This window comes from Coturnix japonica, chromosome 23, assembly GCF_001577835.2.
Source record: "Coturnix japonica isolate 7356 chromosome 23, Coturnix japonica 2.1, whole genome shotgun sequence".
Lineage (NCBI taxonomy): Eukaryota > Metazoa > Chordata > Aves > Galliformes > Phasianidae > Coturnix > Coturnix japonica.
The window spans coordinates 2011846-2023662 of NC_029538.1; the positions used below are offsets into that span (position 1 = coordinate 2011846).

At 54.9% G+C, this 11817-nt stretch overlaps 2 protein-coding genes across 2 annotated transcripts in view; one reads left to right on the forward strand and one right to left on the reverse strand.

The window, feature by feature from the left end:
• Positions 1-1214: 1214 nt before the first annotated feature.
• GMEB1 (glucocorticoid modulatory element binding protein 1) lies at positions 1215-10543 on the reverse strand. Its single transcript, XM_015883719.2, has 9 exons — positions 9444-10543; positions 8429-8511; positions 7645-7769; positions 6623-6726; positions 6086-6240; positions 5494-5622; positions 4715-4852; positions 3545-3667; positions 1215-2657 (listed from the first exon to the last, which is right to left on the reverse strand). The coding sequence occupies exons 1-9, from the start codon at positions 9569-9571 to the stop codon at positions 1951-1953; spliced, it is 1692 nt and encodes a 563-aa protein (XP_015739205.1). The 5' UTR covers positions 9572-10543; the 3' UTR covers positions 1215-1950.
• A 586-nt stretch (positions 10544-11129) lies between these two features.
• LOC107323809 (discoidin, CUB and LCCL domain-containing protein 1-like) overlaps positions 11130-11817 on the forward strand; it is a 6885-nt gene continuing 6197 nt past the window's right edge. Inside the window, exon 1 of the mRNA XM_015883206.1 lies at positions 11130-11214. Within this exon, the coding sequence (XP_015738692.1) occupies positions 11130-11214 (85 nt within the window). The remainder of the gene's footprint in view (positions 11215-11817) is intronic.

Sequence of the window (11817 nt, forward strand, 5' to 3'; positions counted from 1 at the left end):
TAGAGACCCCATAGATCCCCATAGAGACCCCACAGACCCCATAGACCCCACAGACCCCATAGACCCCATAGAGACCCCATAGACCCCATAGATACCCCATAGACCCCATGCACACCCCATAGACCCCATAGATCCCCATAGACAACCCATAGATCCCCATAGAGACCCCATAGATCCCCCACAGACCCCACAGATCCCCATAGAGACCCCATAGATCAGGTTGCCCATGGCCCCGTCCAACCTGGCCTTGAACACCTCCAAGGGCATCCACAATCTCCCTGTGCAGCCTGTTCCAGGGCCTGACCACTCTCCTAGTGAAGAACTTCCCCCTAACATCCAACCTAAACACCCCTCTCATATCCAGCCATCCATCACACTATGATTTAAATCCACCGAGCTCCACTGCTCCATAATGTGCAGGGGTTGCTCCCAACCCAACGCCCTCAGCTCTGCTCCTGCAGCGACCCAAAGGGAGGAAAGGAAGACAGTGATGGGGGGACTTGGTGCAGGGTTACGGGGTGCAAACTCAGCGCAGCAATGCAGCCACAGCGATGGGATCGCAGCACACACAGAGCCTGCAGCCCTCCTGCCAGGTGGGGGCCCTGCAGCACCACGGAGGAACACAATTAACCCCCCCTATAACCCGAGGATCTGCACCTGCAGCTCTGTTAAGAGCAGACTCCAAACAAACCACCCGAGCCCAGTTCAGTTTTTTTCCTTTTAATGCAAAAAAATAGCCAAACAACATCTTCCTCCCCCCTCCCCCCCCCCGTCCAGGTGTGTTTCCTTCGCTGTTGTTTTGCTTCATTCACATTTACACCCAAGCAGCCCCCCCCTCCAACTCTTCCCCCCCATCCTCCAGCTCTCCCCTTTGCTTTCTGCTTGGAGGATAAGGAGGGACCCCCGGCGATGCACAACGCTCTTAATCCTGCAGCAGAGATTATAGGAAGAAAACCAAAAGAATACCAAAATAAAACCACCAAAACGTGTAGCCACAAGCACACGGAGCAGCCCCAGCACGCAGTGTAAACGGGATCGCCCCTCCTCGATCCGAACCGAACCGAACCGATCCGGAGCTCCTGGAAAGCGACAGCGCGACATGCTTTGCACACCCCTATGGGAGCGGGGAGGCTGCGGTTTCAAGCTCGACTTGTTCTTTTTTTCGCCTTTGAAGCAAGTGAAGCGATCCGAAAATCTCCGAGCTGTGGGTTTTCTTTGCAGCACCGAGTTGAGCCAGGCGGGGAGAGGGGAAGGGGAGAAGTGCTGGAGGGGACAGGAGTGCAGCCCTAGAATGGGGCCGGGGCTTTGCAGCTGGTAGATGTGGGCATGGGAAGGGAGAGCAAAGAAATACAAAAACCCCAGAGATATAAAAACAACGTGTGTGGAGGAAAACACAGCCGAGTCAGGATCTCTGTCTTCTTCCCCTCCCCAAGCAAAAACAATAATAATAATAATAATTATAATAATAATAAAAAAAATCCCAGCTGAGGTGACAGTGAAGAGTCCAAAAGAAATCCCTTCCCTGGGCAAAAATAACAACACAAATGAGGTACCTGTGCCATCCCTTCCCACTGTGCCACCAGCACTTTGGATTGTCTCTCTGCCATGGAACCATCGGGGCAGAAGCACCTCCCAGCACTGAGAGCCCCGTCCCATCCCTCCCAGTGGGGTTTGCAGCAGAGATCCAGTCTCTCCACGACCCTACAAGCAGGCAGTCATAGTTCAGTTGCTCTGCAGAGGCAGGAGCCTTTTCCAGGTCTCACGAGTTTCTCCAGCTTTTTTGTTTGTTTGTTTCTTAAAAAAAACTATATATATATAATATATATATAATATATATACAGTACAGTGAAAATATCCATGGAAACAAATGGGGTGGCTGGAAAGTATGCTGAACAACAAAAAAAAAGCCCAAAATAAAAGGGGTTCCCAACTGATGCACTCCTTTCCCACTCAGTCCTCCAAAACCACGATCTCCACGTTATGCACGTGGTGCTGGTGGTCCTCCACGTCTCCCACCACTTTCTCCTCAGTCCTCAGCTCTGTCTCCAGGATCACAGCTTTACCCTCTGATTCATCCGCATCCGCCTCGGGGTCGGGCGCCGGGTCGATCTCAATGATGGTCTGCCCATCATCGGAGGTGCCCTCCACGGCCTGGATGGTGGAGGTGAGGCCTGATTCCATGGCCACCAGTTCAACAGGGTTGACCACGGCTGCCACGTTGGCCAAGGCGCCTCCATCCTGCATGGCAGCAGAGCTCAGCAGCGCCAGGCTGGAGGACGGGTGGAGGGTGACGGTGTCGGAGGAGCTGGTTTTAGAGGAGGACACCACGGTGGCGTATCGGAAGAGCTGAGAGCCTGAAGGCAAAGTGTGGACAGTCACCGGGCTGGAGCCTTGGCTGATGGTCGCCACTGGGATGTTGCCCACTGAGAACTGCTGGCCCACAGGAGCGATGGCGATGGGTGAGATGACCGTGAACTGAGGCTGCTGGATGGGGGTCGAGGGGCTGAGGACGGTGGCAGAGGCTGGGCGCTGCAGGCGGGGTCGTTTGGGGGGTTTGGGAGCACTGACGGGCATCAGCACCACGTTCTGGATGGTTTGGGACTTGGCCTTCTGGTCCTTGGCGAGTTTCTTCTGCTCTTCCAGCTGCCGTTCCAGGTCTGCAAAGAGAACAGCTAAGTGGTGAGTGGGGCTGGGAGCAGCAGGCTGTGAGTGCTCCCAGTGCCTCTACCAACAGCCAGCCTGACCCAAGGAGGAGCAGGCATTGCTACACAGCACTCAGCTATTCCCACTGCCAAAAGGACAAGCCCCCAGGGGAAACCCACCCCCAGGGAATGGACATCCCCTCCAGGCAGCAGGAACTGGTGACTGGGCACAGCGGGGTCCCCCAGAAGCCAAGCCCTGCACCTGGAACAAAGAGCAGAGCTGCCTGGGTCAGCTCAGACATCCTCCTCAACTCTCATCTGTGTCAACACTGGAAGCCAAAAGCAGCACACTAATCTCATTTATCCAGGGCAGTAGGGGAGTAGGACACCCCAGATAAGAACAGGTCCTACAGGACACAGACAGGAGGGAGACACATCCACCAAGCAGCTCTGGGGAATCCAGGTCAGGTTATTGGCTTCAGCTCAGGGGAAACCATGTGAGACACCAGATAGCTCCACGCCGAGACAAGCAGACAGCTCAGCACCATACAGACAAAGAGTTTTATTAGCTTGGGTGCAGCACTGCACTGCCAGCAGCTCAGATGACTGCAGCCAGCAGCAGCACCTATCTGCTAATGCCAGCTGAATCAGATCATGCTGCAGCAAAGGGCACGGCCCCTACTTTGGGCTGCTGAATGCCCAGAGCACCTGGTCTCTCCTAAGAAAGGATACAAGAAGTTCCACTCAAGCTATAGGACGGAAAGGGGTTGGGGTACATCTGTTTGAGGGCTACATGGATTGAACAAGAACCCAAATGGGGTTTATTAGGTGTTATGTTGAGGAAAGGTCACACTGGTTCCCAAGGGTGGCAAGAGGATGAGAAGCCAGGGCACTGACTCTACCTGCAAGCGTGTAAAGAAACTGCTCTTCTCCTTGCTCTGTCTGGTTTTTCCTGTTGTCCAGAACCTTCTTGACTGTGTCCATCAGGCCAAACGTGTGAGCAACGTTGTTCAAAACTGCAGCATCTGCAAGGGAATTGCAGGGCAGTGAGTGCCTAATCCCACAGGGGGCCTCAGGCAGGAACTCAAAAGGTGCTGTGAGCAAGATTTTTTCTGCTGCTTTTTATAAAACCATTTCTGTTCTTCCACATGCGCTGGCTGACAAGGGCAGACCCATCTCCTTCATCCTTCAGACATCCAAGGGCTAAATACATTCATTCACATGGTAATGAAAATGAAAGAGAGATGTGTCACCCAAGCAGCTCAAAATTGCTGCAAAATGAAAGCACAATTTGCAGTCACACAGATACAAACCAGATCTCCACCTACAAACCATCACCCCATGCAGCTGATGGTGTCACTCATGTGCCAGCTCCACCAAAAGCTGTGCAAAATTTCTATTATAATCCACTGACTTCAATCACTTGCAGCTTCCAAAAGCTGCCACCTACCAGACACAAAAATCTACCAGCCCAAAGCTACCTGAGAAGCAAAAAACACCCCAAGTAAAACAAAGTTTGAGGTGGCATGGGTGTTCTCCTAGAGCATCAACAAGCTGTGCTGTCAACCCTGTGCTCACAGGGCCATGAGCTGAACTGGATTAGGGAATGGATACAAGTCAGAAATAAGCCTCAAAAGGGGGAAGGAAGCTATTTTTAACCTGGATCAGTTCCCTCATCAGGTTCAGCCCCAAAACAAGTGAGGACAGAACGAGACAGTGAGACAGTGAGACAGTGAGATATGTTTAAGTTCACACTGTCATGGAGAAAAGTGTTTGAGTAACTCCAGACCAAGCAGCACATCTAGGCAGGCTTTAACGAGGAACTGGAGATGAGGACAGTCATCCCATGGAGCACGTTGAGTCCTTCTGCGTCACAGTGGGGTAAATGAATGCACCTCATGGTTGGGCAGGCTGAGACCATGCTCAGGCTCAGCTTGCAGAGCTCAGCCAGCAGGAGGGAACTCACCATCCCAACTCAACACCACGCCATGGCTGGACTCTTCTCACTCGTTTGCCTGCAGTTCCCTTTTGAGCATCTATCCCCACGATGGAGGCTCTGGCTCATCACCTACCTGTCATCTGGAAGGGAGACTGCCCCAGCCTTTGCTGGACGCCTCTCAGCACTTCTTCTATCTCCTTCTGGATGTTGCACACGACCTCCTCCATCAACCCCACATCAGCTATTCCCTTCCAGAACATCAGCGTGTCCTCTGGCACAGAGAGAAGGCAGAAGTCAAACGTACAAGCATTTGACATTTCCCCACAGGACCACCTTAAACCTATAACGTGGGCACTGAGCTTTTGGGCAATAACTTTATAAAATGACTTCTAATTTGATCATTTGGGGTGGACAGATCCAGGAAGCAACTTGCTAACAAGGTTTCAAACAGCACCAAGAGCTCCAAGGCAACATTTTGTTGCTTCTATTTATCTTTCCAAGATGCAGAGCTTAAAACCTTTGAGGAAATCCCTCCTCAGCTTCTGTACTGATCCTGAGAGGGAATGCAAAGTGCTGCAGCCAGAGAAGCACAGCCAGGGCTGACAGGGTACTGACAAGACTCTGCTCACTGATGGTTTCAGTCTAGCTCCAGGCTGGCAGACATCCTCTAAATTAACAAGAACTCTACAATCCTCACTGTAACCGGTAGCAGCTGATCTCAGGGATCAGCCCCCAAGGTCGAGGCTGAAGTTTCACACTGCCTGCAAGTGGTAGGACCCTGGGAAATCCTGGGATGGCCAAGGGACAGTGGGACAGCTCCGGCACTACCTCAGCTCTCCTCATTTCCAGGATTTCCATTTTCAAAACACGAGCAGAGGGAGAGAAAACACCCCAGGAGCAGCCAGAGCTTACCTGAGATCTCATCCGTGTCCTTCTTCATGCCCTCCTCAGTGGCCATGGTGACAGCAGCTGTCAGAGCAGAGTTCCACTCGATCCCCTCCTCCATGCTTTCCTCCGACAGTGCGATCTGGGTGATGCTCCCTGCCAGACAGGCAACGTCAGCCCTCTCTGCAGCACCAGCCCAGAATCCCTGCTTGGCTTTCCACCCCACTACCCATCTCAGGCTCTTTTTCACTTTCATGGCCAGGCTGGTTCTGCCTGGCCTCTTTCAAACAAATCAGCTACAAGCAAGTAATGCTGTTTCTCATTGGAAGTATGATTGTGAAAGGCTCTGGGGCTTCTGAAGGGAAAACCACATGCCTTCCAAAAAACAAACTGGAGCTTTAGTATTAAAGGAGAAAGGGATCAGAACAGAGGTAGGGAACAGGCCTCAGCCCAGCTACCTCTCTCCTTCTGCATCACCAACAGAGTGCAATGCACCTCAGACATGCCCTTATCTCTTAGGATGCTGATCTCCAGGTGACGTGGAACAGGCAGCTCCTGAGCTCAGCATGCATGGAATCATTAGTGTTAGCCCATGCCATGCCTTTGTTATAAGCCCTACCATCAGCTGAGGTGGGGGTCTGCACCACGCTCTGCTGCCCCGGCATCGGTGCTCTGGCGCTGCTGATCAGGAGATCAAACTTGGTGCTTCGGCACGTGTTGGTGCAAACCTTGTCATGCTGGTAGAAGTCAATCTGTCCCGAGTCCATCATTTTCCTGTGCAGGGAATGGGAGAGAATCAGAGTCAGCTAAAGGGGCTCAGCCTGGAGATGAAAGAGAGTATTTCACTTTGACCATGGGTAAGACGGAGAAAGGGGAACCCTGTGCCATTCTTCCACACAACACTGTGGAGGTTTCAGGTATGCACAAACCAACCCCAAGCTTCACACACATCCCCAGCTATGGGCCACCCCCTTCACACCCCCAGTTCCTTCCCCCAGGTGTGGCTGTTACTGCTCAGGTTGAAGAATCCTCCCCTATAGACCAAGATCTCTCCCCTACAGGTGCTGGGCAGGGAACAGGAGCCCCCAGGAGATCTCCTGACATAATGTCTGCTTGGGATCCTGCATCTGATCACAGTGGTGAGCAAGTCAGATACCTCAGCATGATTCCTCCGAGACGGATAGCCCTCTTCCAGTCCTTTAGGGTAGACTTCCCAGCCAGGTGAACAAAATGCTTCGGGCTGATCAGTTGGTCATTGAACTGACAATGAGATAAAGAAAGGTTCAGCAAACACAAGGTACAATTGCTTCTGAAAACTGTGGGGACACAACCACAGCCAGCCCAGCTCACCTAAGCCCTTAATTCTGCTCAGAAGGAGAAGCTGCTTTCAATTTCTTACCAGCTTTGAATGCCTAAGCACATCAATGATCAAACTCCAGCATGGATATGTTTGTAAGGACAGCCTGCCAGTCATTGGCATTCAAACCACACAGCCCTAGCCAGGAACAGCCCTGCAGGCTTTTGTAACAGAGCATGAACCAAATGGTCTCCTTCTGTGAGACTGTACAGTCATCTCAGAGATCGTTATGGGAGCATCCTGTGAAATCAAATCGACCAGCAGACACTTGGTATTCACAGGGATCCATTTGGGCATCTGTTCCATCCTGCTCCAGCACCTGAGCTCCTGGTGAGGGTCAGCCCTGGAGTGCTCTCACTGCAGAGCCCTGTGACTCAGCCTCAGTGCATCAGCTGTTATATGAGCACGCTGTTGAATGGGAAAAGGTAACAGCACGATTCCTCTTCTTGGTGCAGCCTGCTCACTGAGGAGCTGACAGGAGTGGAGTATCAGGACACCAAGGGAAAGAAACAAGGCAGATCTGGCAGATCTCACTACACATTCCTGCCTTCAGCTCCAAGTCCCTCAATGAGAGCCAAATACAACTCTGCTTTAAGCAGTAGCCAAGAAATATGAAGTGAATGGGGCCTTCACCCCTCAACCCATTCTTCCCCTCCTCCTCACACTAAAAACAACTCCAGCACTGACAATCCAGCACAATGCAAAGGTAAAGTCGCTCAGCTCCAAGGCTCAGATGAAACACAAACATTAAGGAAGTGCTATAGAGATTCAGTGCCAGACCTGGAGAGCAGAGAAGGGATCTGCTGCGAAACCTCCATTACCTTTACACACTTGACATTAATTCCTGGACAGACGAACTTCTTCCAGAGCAGGATGGCTTTGCTCTCCCCGCAGGTGATGGGATAAGCAATCTCAATTTCCTCGTTTGTTTCAATGGTGCTGGGGTCTAAGGGAAGAAAGGAACAAATGAAACCCCATATATTGAGAGCTGAAAGCCCACAGGTGTTGAAGCACACACAGATTTCTCAGAGCTCTGGTGTCTATAGCAGAGATATCAGCTATTTGCTCATCAGAAGCTCTCCACTCTGTCAGATAACAGTGCCAAAAGAGCCCCAGCTACACAGGAAGCAGAACACCAGTGAAGATCCAGCACTTATGGACAGGAGGCTTTGCCCACTATTCCTCAGGAGGGCAGGGAGCACACACAGCCAGCCTCAGCTCTTTGGAATGCTCAACCCAAACCCGTACAGGTATTTGTTCTGCATAGCACAGCAATCAGAGCGCAGTGCAGATACAGCCGCTACCCTGATAGGCCTCATCCCAGCTGTTAGTGTCTGCACATCAAGGCTACAGCAAAATCTTGGCTCCCCAGGACCCCAAGGGAGCCCTTACCATGCACTGCATGATAGCCAGGATCTCAGCTCCAAGCCCAAGCAATAACAGCTCTCTTATCCCAGAGCACGCCCAGACCCTGCACCCGCATCCACAGCAAGAGCCTGGGGAACACCATCTGCAGGGGCAGAGCCAGAGGGACGCCCCACAAAGCAGGGACACCCACTCAGCCCTGCAGAGCAGGGACTGTGCCCACGCCACGCAGCCACTCACCGATCCCTTCCTCTAGTTTGTGTATGGTGTGTGTTTCCACGGCCACAACAGCAGCACTCGCCTCTGAGCCCTCCTGGTAAATCCTGTTGGAAGAGCATTGATAAACAAGCCATTCAAATCATGGAAACTTCAGATTCGTGGAAAATTAAGATTCATGGCGCCGGGCTTAAAATCTGGCTTGTTTCTTTCCTCGAGGGACGTGCATTTTAGGCTTGATGCAGTTCCAATCCCAGTCATTTCTTGGCACAAAGGCACTATAACAATCCCAGGGACTGACACAGGCATTGCCAGCACCACCGACACAGCCCTGCAGGACGCTTCCCTCGGCCTTTTCCTTTTGATTCCTGCCACAAGCAGTCACCACAACAACAGGAAGAGGAGCTCAATGGCCCAGGATTTCCCTTCCAACCCTGTGTGACATTCTGTAGCATCGCTGACTTCCCCTTGCTGATCACACAGCGCTGTTGTCAGCCCCACAGCAAACCCTGCTCTGCAAATAAAAACCAGAGCCGGTGTATTTCCAATCCTATAGGAAGATACTGGTGGGAGCTGCTTTAGAGTGCTGCAAGATTTCACCCCCCCAACACTCTGGCATCATTGCATTTGAGAAGACCAATAATAAACCAGCACAGAGGTGCATGCAGATTTGAACACAACGGGCCAAAGCCCACCACATAAACCAACTGCAATGCTGCAAAACCCCACCTGGGGCTGAGAAAAGGTGACAAGGAAGGGACACACACGGGGCTGGGCTGCCCCACGTTCACTCCCTGCTCCCAAAGCCACGCAGCTGCAATACGCAGGGATGGCACCTTGCAGCAGGACGATTTCAGCCCTTGGAGGCTCCGCAGTGCTCGTACACAAAAGCCCTTTTAGAGTTAAACCTGGTGAGGCTGCAGATGGTTTATTCCCCTCCGTATTGGCACAGAGCTGGAAAACACATCCAGTTGCAGCCACCCCCCCCCCCCAACACACAGCCCCCTAACCCACCCCATCACCCCAGTGCCTGACTCACCCCTGCTGCACCGGCTGGAGCTGAAGGATCACTTGGGTTTTGGTATCCTCCGGGTTCTCCCCTTCGTTACCGTCACTTGGTACAACCACCACATCACCCACCGGGACGCTCACTTCGGCATTCGCCATCTCTCACATGAAGCCCAAGAGAGGGGGGCAAGCAGAAGGGGGGGGGGGGGCTGGACTGCAGCAGCCTCCTGTGCACCGCAGCCTGTGTGCCAAGGGGGAAAAGAACCCCGTAAGCATCATCCCCCTTTCCCACTGCAGCACACGGTTGGCGGAGCAGCCTGAAGGATGGAAGCAGGCATTTGAAATTCACCACCAGAGCCAGCAGGTGCCTGTCAATGAACACACAAGTCGAGCAGCACCGCTGGGAGCATCCCATGCAATCAGGTGGCAACCAAAGCAAAGATCCCACAACAGGGATGCTCTGAGCCCCCATTGGATCTGCTGGGACAGCCCCTGATCACGCTGCCCTGATCGGGGTTTGGAGCAGTGGTGGCTGTGCTTTTAAGGCTGCTTCGTAGCAAAGCACAAAGGTGGTTTTGTTGCAGTGGGGGCAGCTCTGTGCTGTACACCTGGCTGGGCTTAGGGTTGTGTCCATTGCACACGGCCAATAGCCAGCTCCCCCTGGAGTCCCCCAGTACCACGGGGCCAAGCCCTATATGGCCCTAAACCCATCAGCATCCCATGCAGCTCAATGCCACGGTATGAGAGCAGCCGTGGTTTTGTTGCAGTGGGAGCAGCTCTGTGCTGGGTCTAATGCACACGACCAATGCCCAGCTGCCCCCCAGAGCCCCCCAATACCATGGGACCAAACCCTATACGGCCCTAAACCCATCAGCATCCCATGCAGCTCAATACCACGCTATGAGAGCAGCCGTGGCCGCATCCCTGTGTCCCCCATCTCATTCAGAGCCGGGTGGGACCCTCCCTCATCCCTCAGCCCACCCAATGGCTGCAATGGGGATGTGTGTGGGGGTCTCACAGCCCATAGCCCCCCACACCCACACCGTATCCTCCCAATGACCCCCATCCCATCCCAACACCGCTGCCCCCCGCTCCATGCCCATTATGGGTGGGTGCAGGGGGGGGGCACCGATCGGACCGATCGGGGCGTGTCGGCCCGTGGGAGGGGCGTGTTCTCCCCCCCGTTCCCTCTCCCCCCCCCGGTTCGGACGCAATGCCGCACCCCCCCCCCTTCACCCCCCCGCAGTTGCAGCGCTGCCCGCCCGTCTCCGCCGGCCGGCGGCACTCTTACGGCGCCACGCACGCCCCCCCCCGCCCCGCCCCGTCCCGTCGCCCCGCCGCCGTTTGTCCCCTCCCGGCTCCCGTAGCGCCGCCGCCGCTCGGCCCTTACCGCCGTGAGCCCGAGACCGGGGGATGAGAGCGGAGGGGGGGAGGGGTGGGGGAAGCGGGGCCGGGCAGAGCGGAGCATGCGCAATGAGCGCCGCGGCCTCGGCCGCCAGCACTTCCGGCCGCCGCCTGTCTTAAAGGGGCCGCGTCGCGCTCAGACGCGCCATGCTCTCGAGCGCCCCCTGCTGGTGGGATACACGCGCTGCTCAGTCTGAGTGGCGTTGAGGACAGCCAATCACAGCGCGGGGCTGGAGGGCGGCGGCCAATAGGGGATGAGGGGCGGAGCGGTGCTGCCGGTGGCGGCGGTGGCGGTGTCGGTGTAACCGGGAGGATGCGGGCGGGCGGACGGACGATGCTCGTGGTGCTGCTGAGCCGCTGCCTCGTGCTGGGACCGGCACCGGCCGCGGGGCAGCTCGGTGAGTGCGGGGCGGCAGCACCGGGACGGACCCGGTGTCGGTACCGGCGACCCCGCCGCACTTCGGGGCTTCGTTCTATGGGGGGGGGGGTGTCCCGTCGGTGTCCGCGCTGAGATCCGCCAGTGATGCTGCCGGTACAGTCGGGATCGGGGGTCGCTCTATGGGGGGGTGACTCATTGATGTCCACAGCGGGATCTCCGTTCATACCGGGTTCGGGGTTCACTTTATGGGGTGACACATTGACCTCCCCATTGACATCCCCATTGACGCCCCCATTGATGTCACTGCCCATACAGCCATCCCCCCCCAGCCCCGCATCCCATCCGCTGTTCCCACGTTGGCCGCCGTCCCGTCCCGTCCAGGGAGCGCCGAGTTTCCCCTCCCCACAGGATGAAGGGGATGAACGGTGCCCCCCACCCCATAGAGCCCATAGAGGGCTCAGCATTGCCCCCCAACCCCCATAGAGCCCATAGAGGGCTCAGCATTGCCCCCCAACCCACATAGAGCCCATAGAGGGTTCAGAATTGCCCCCCACCCCCATAGAGCCCATAGAGGGCTCAGCATTGCCCCCCACCCACCCTCAGAGCCCATAGAGGGCTCAGC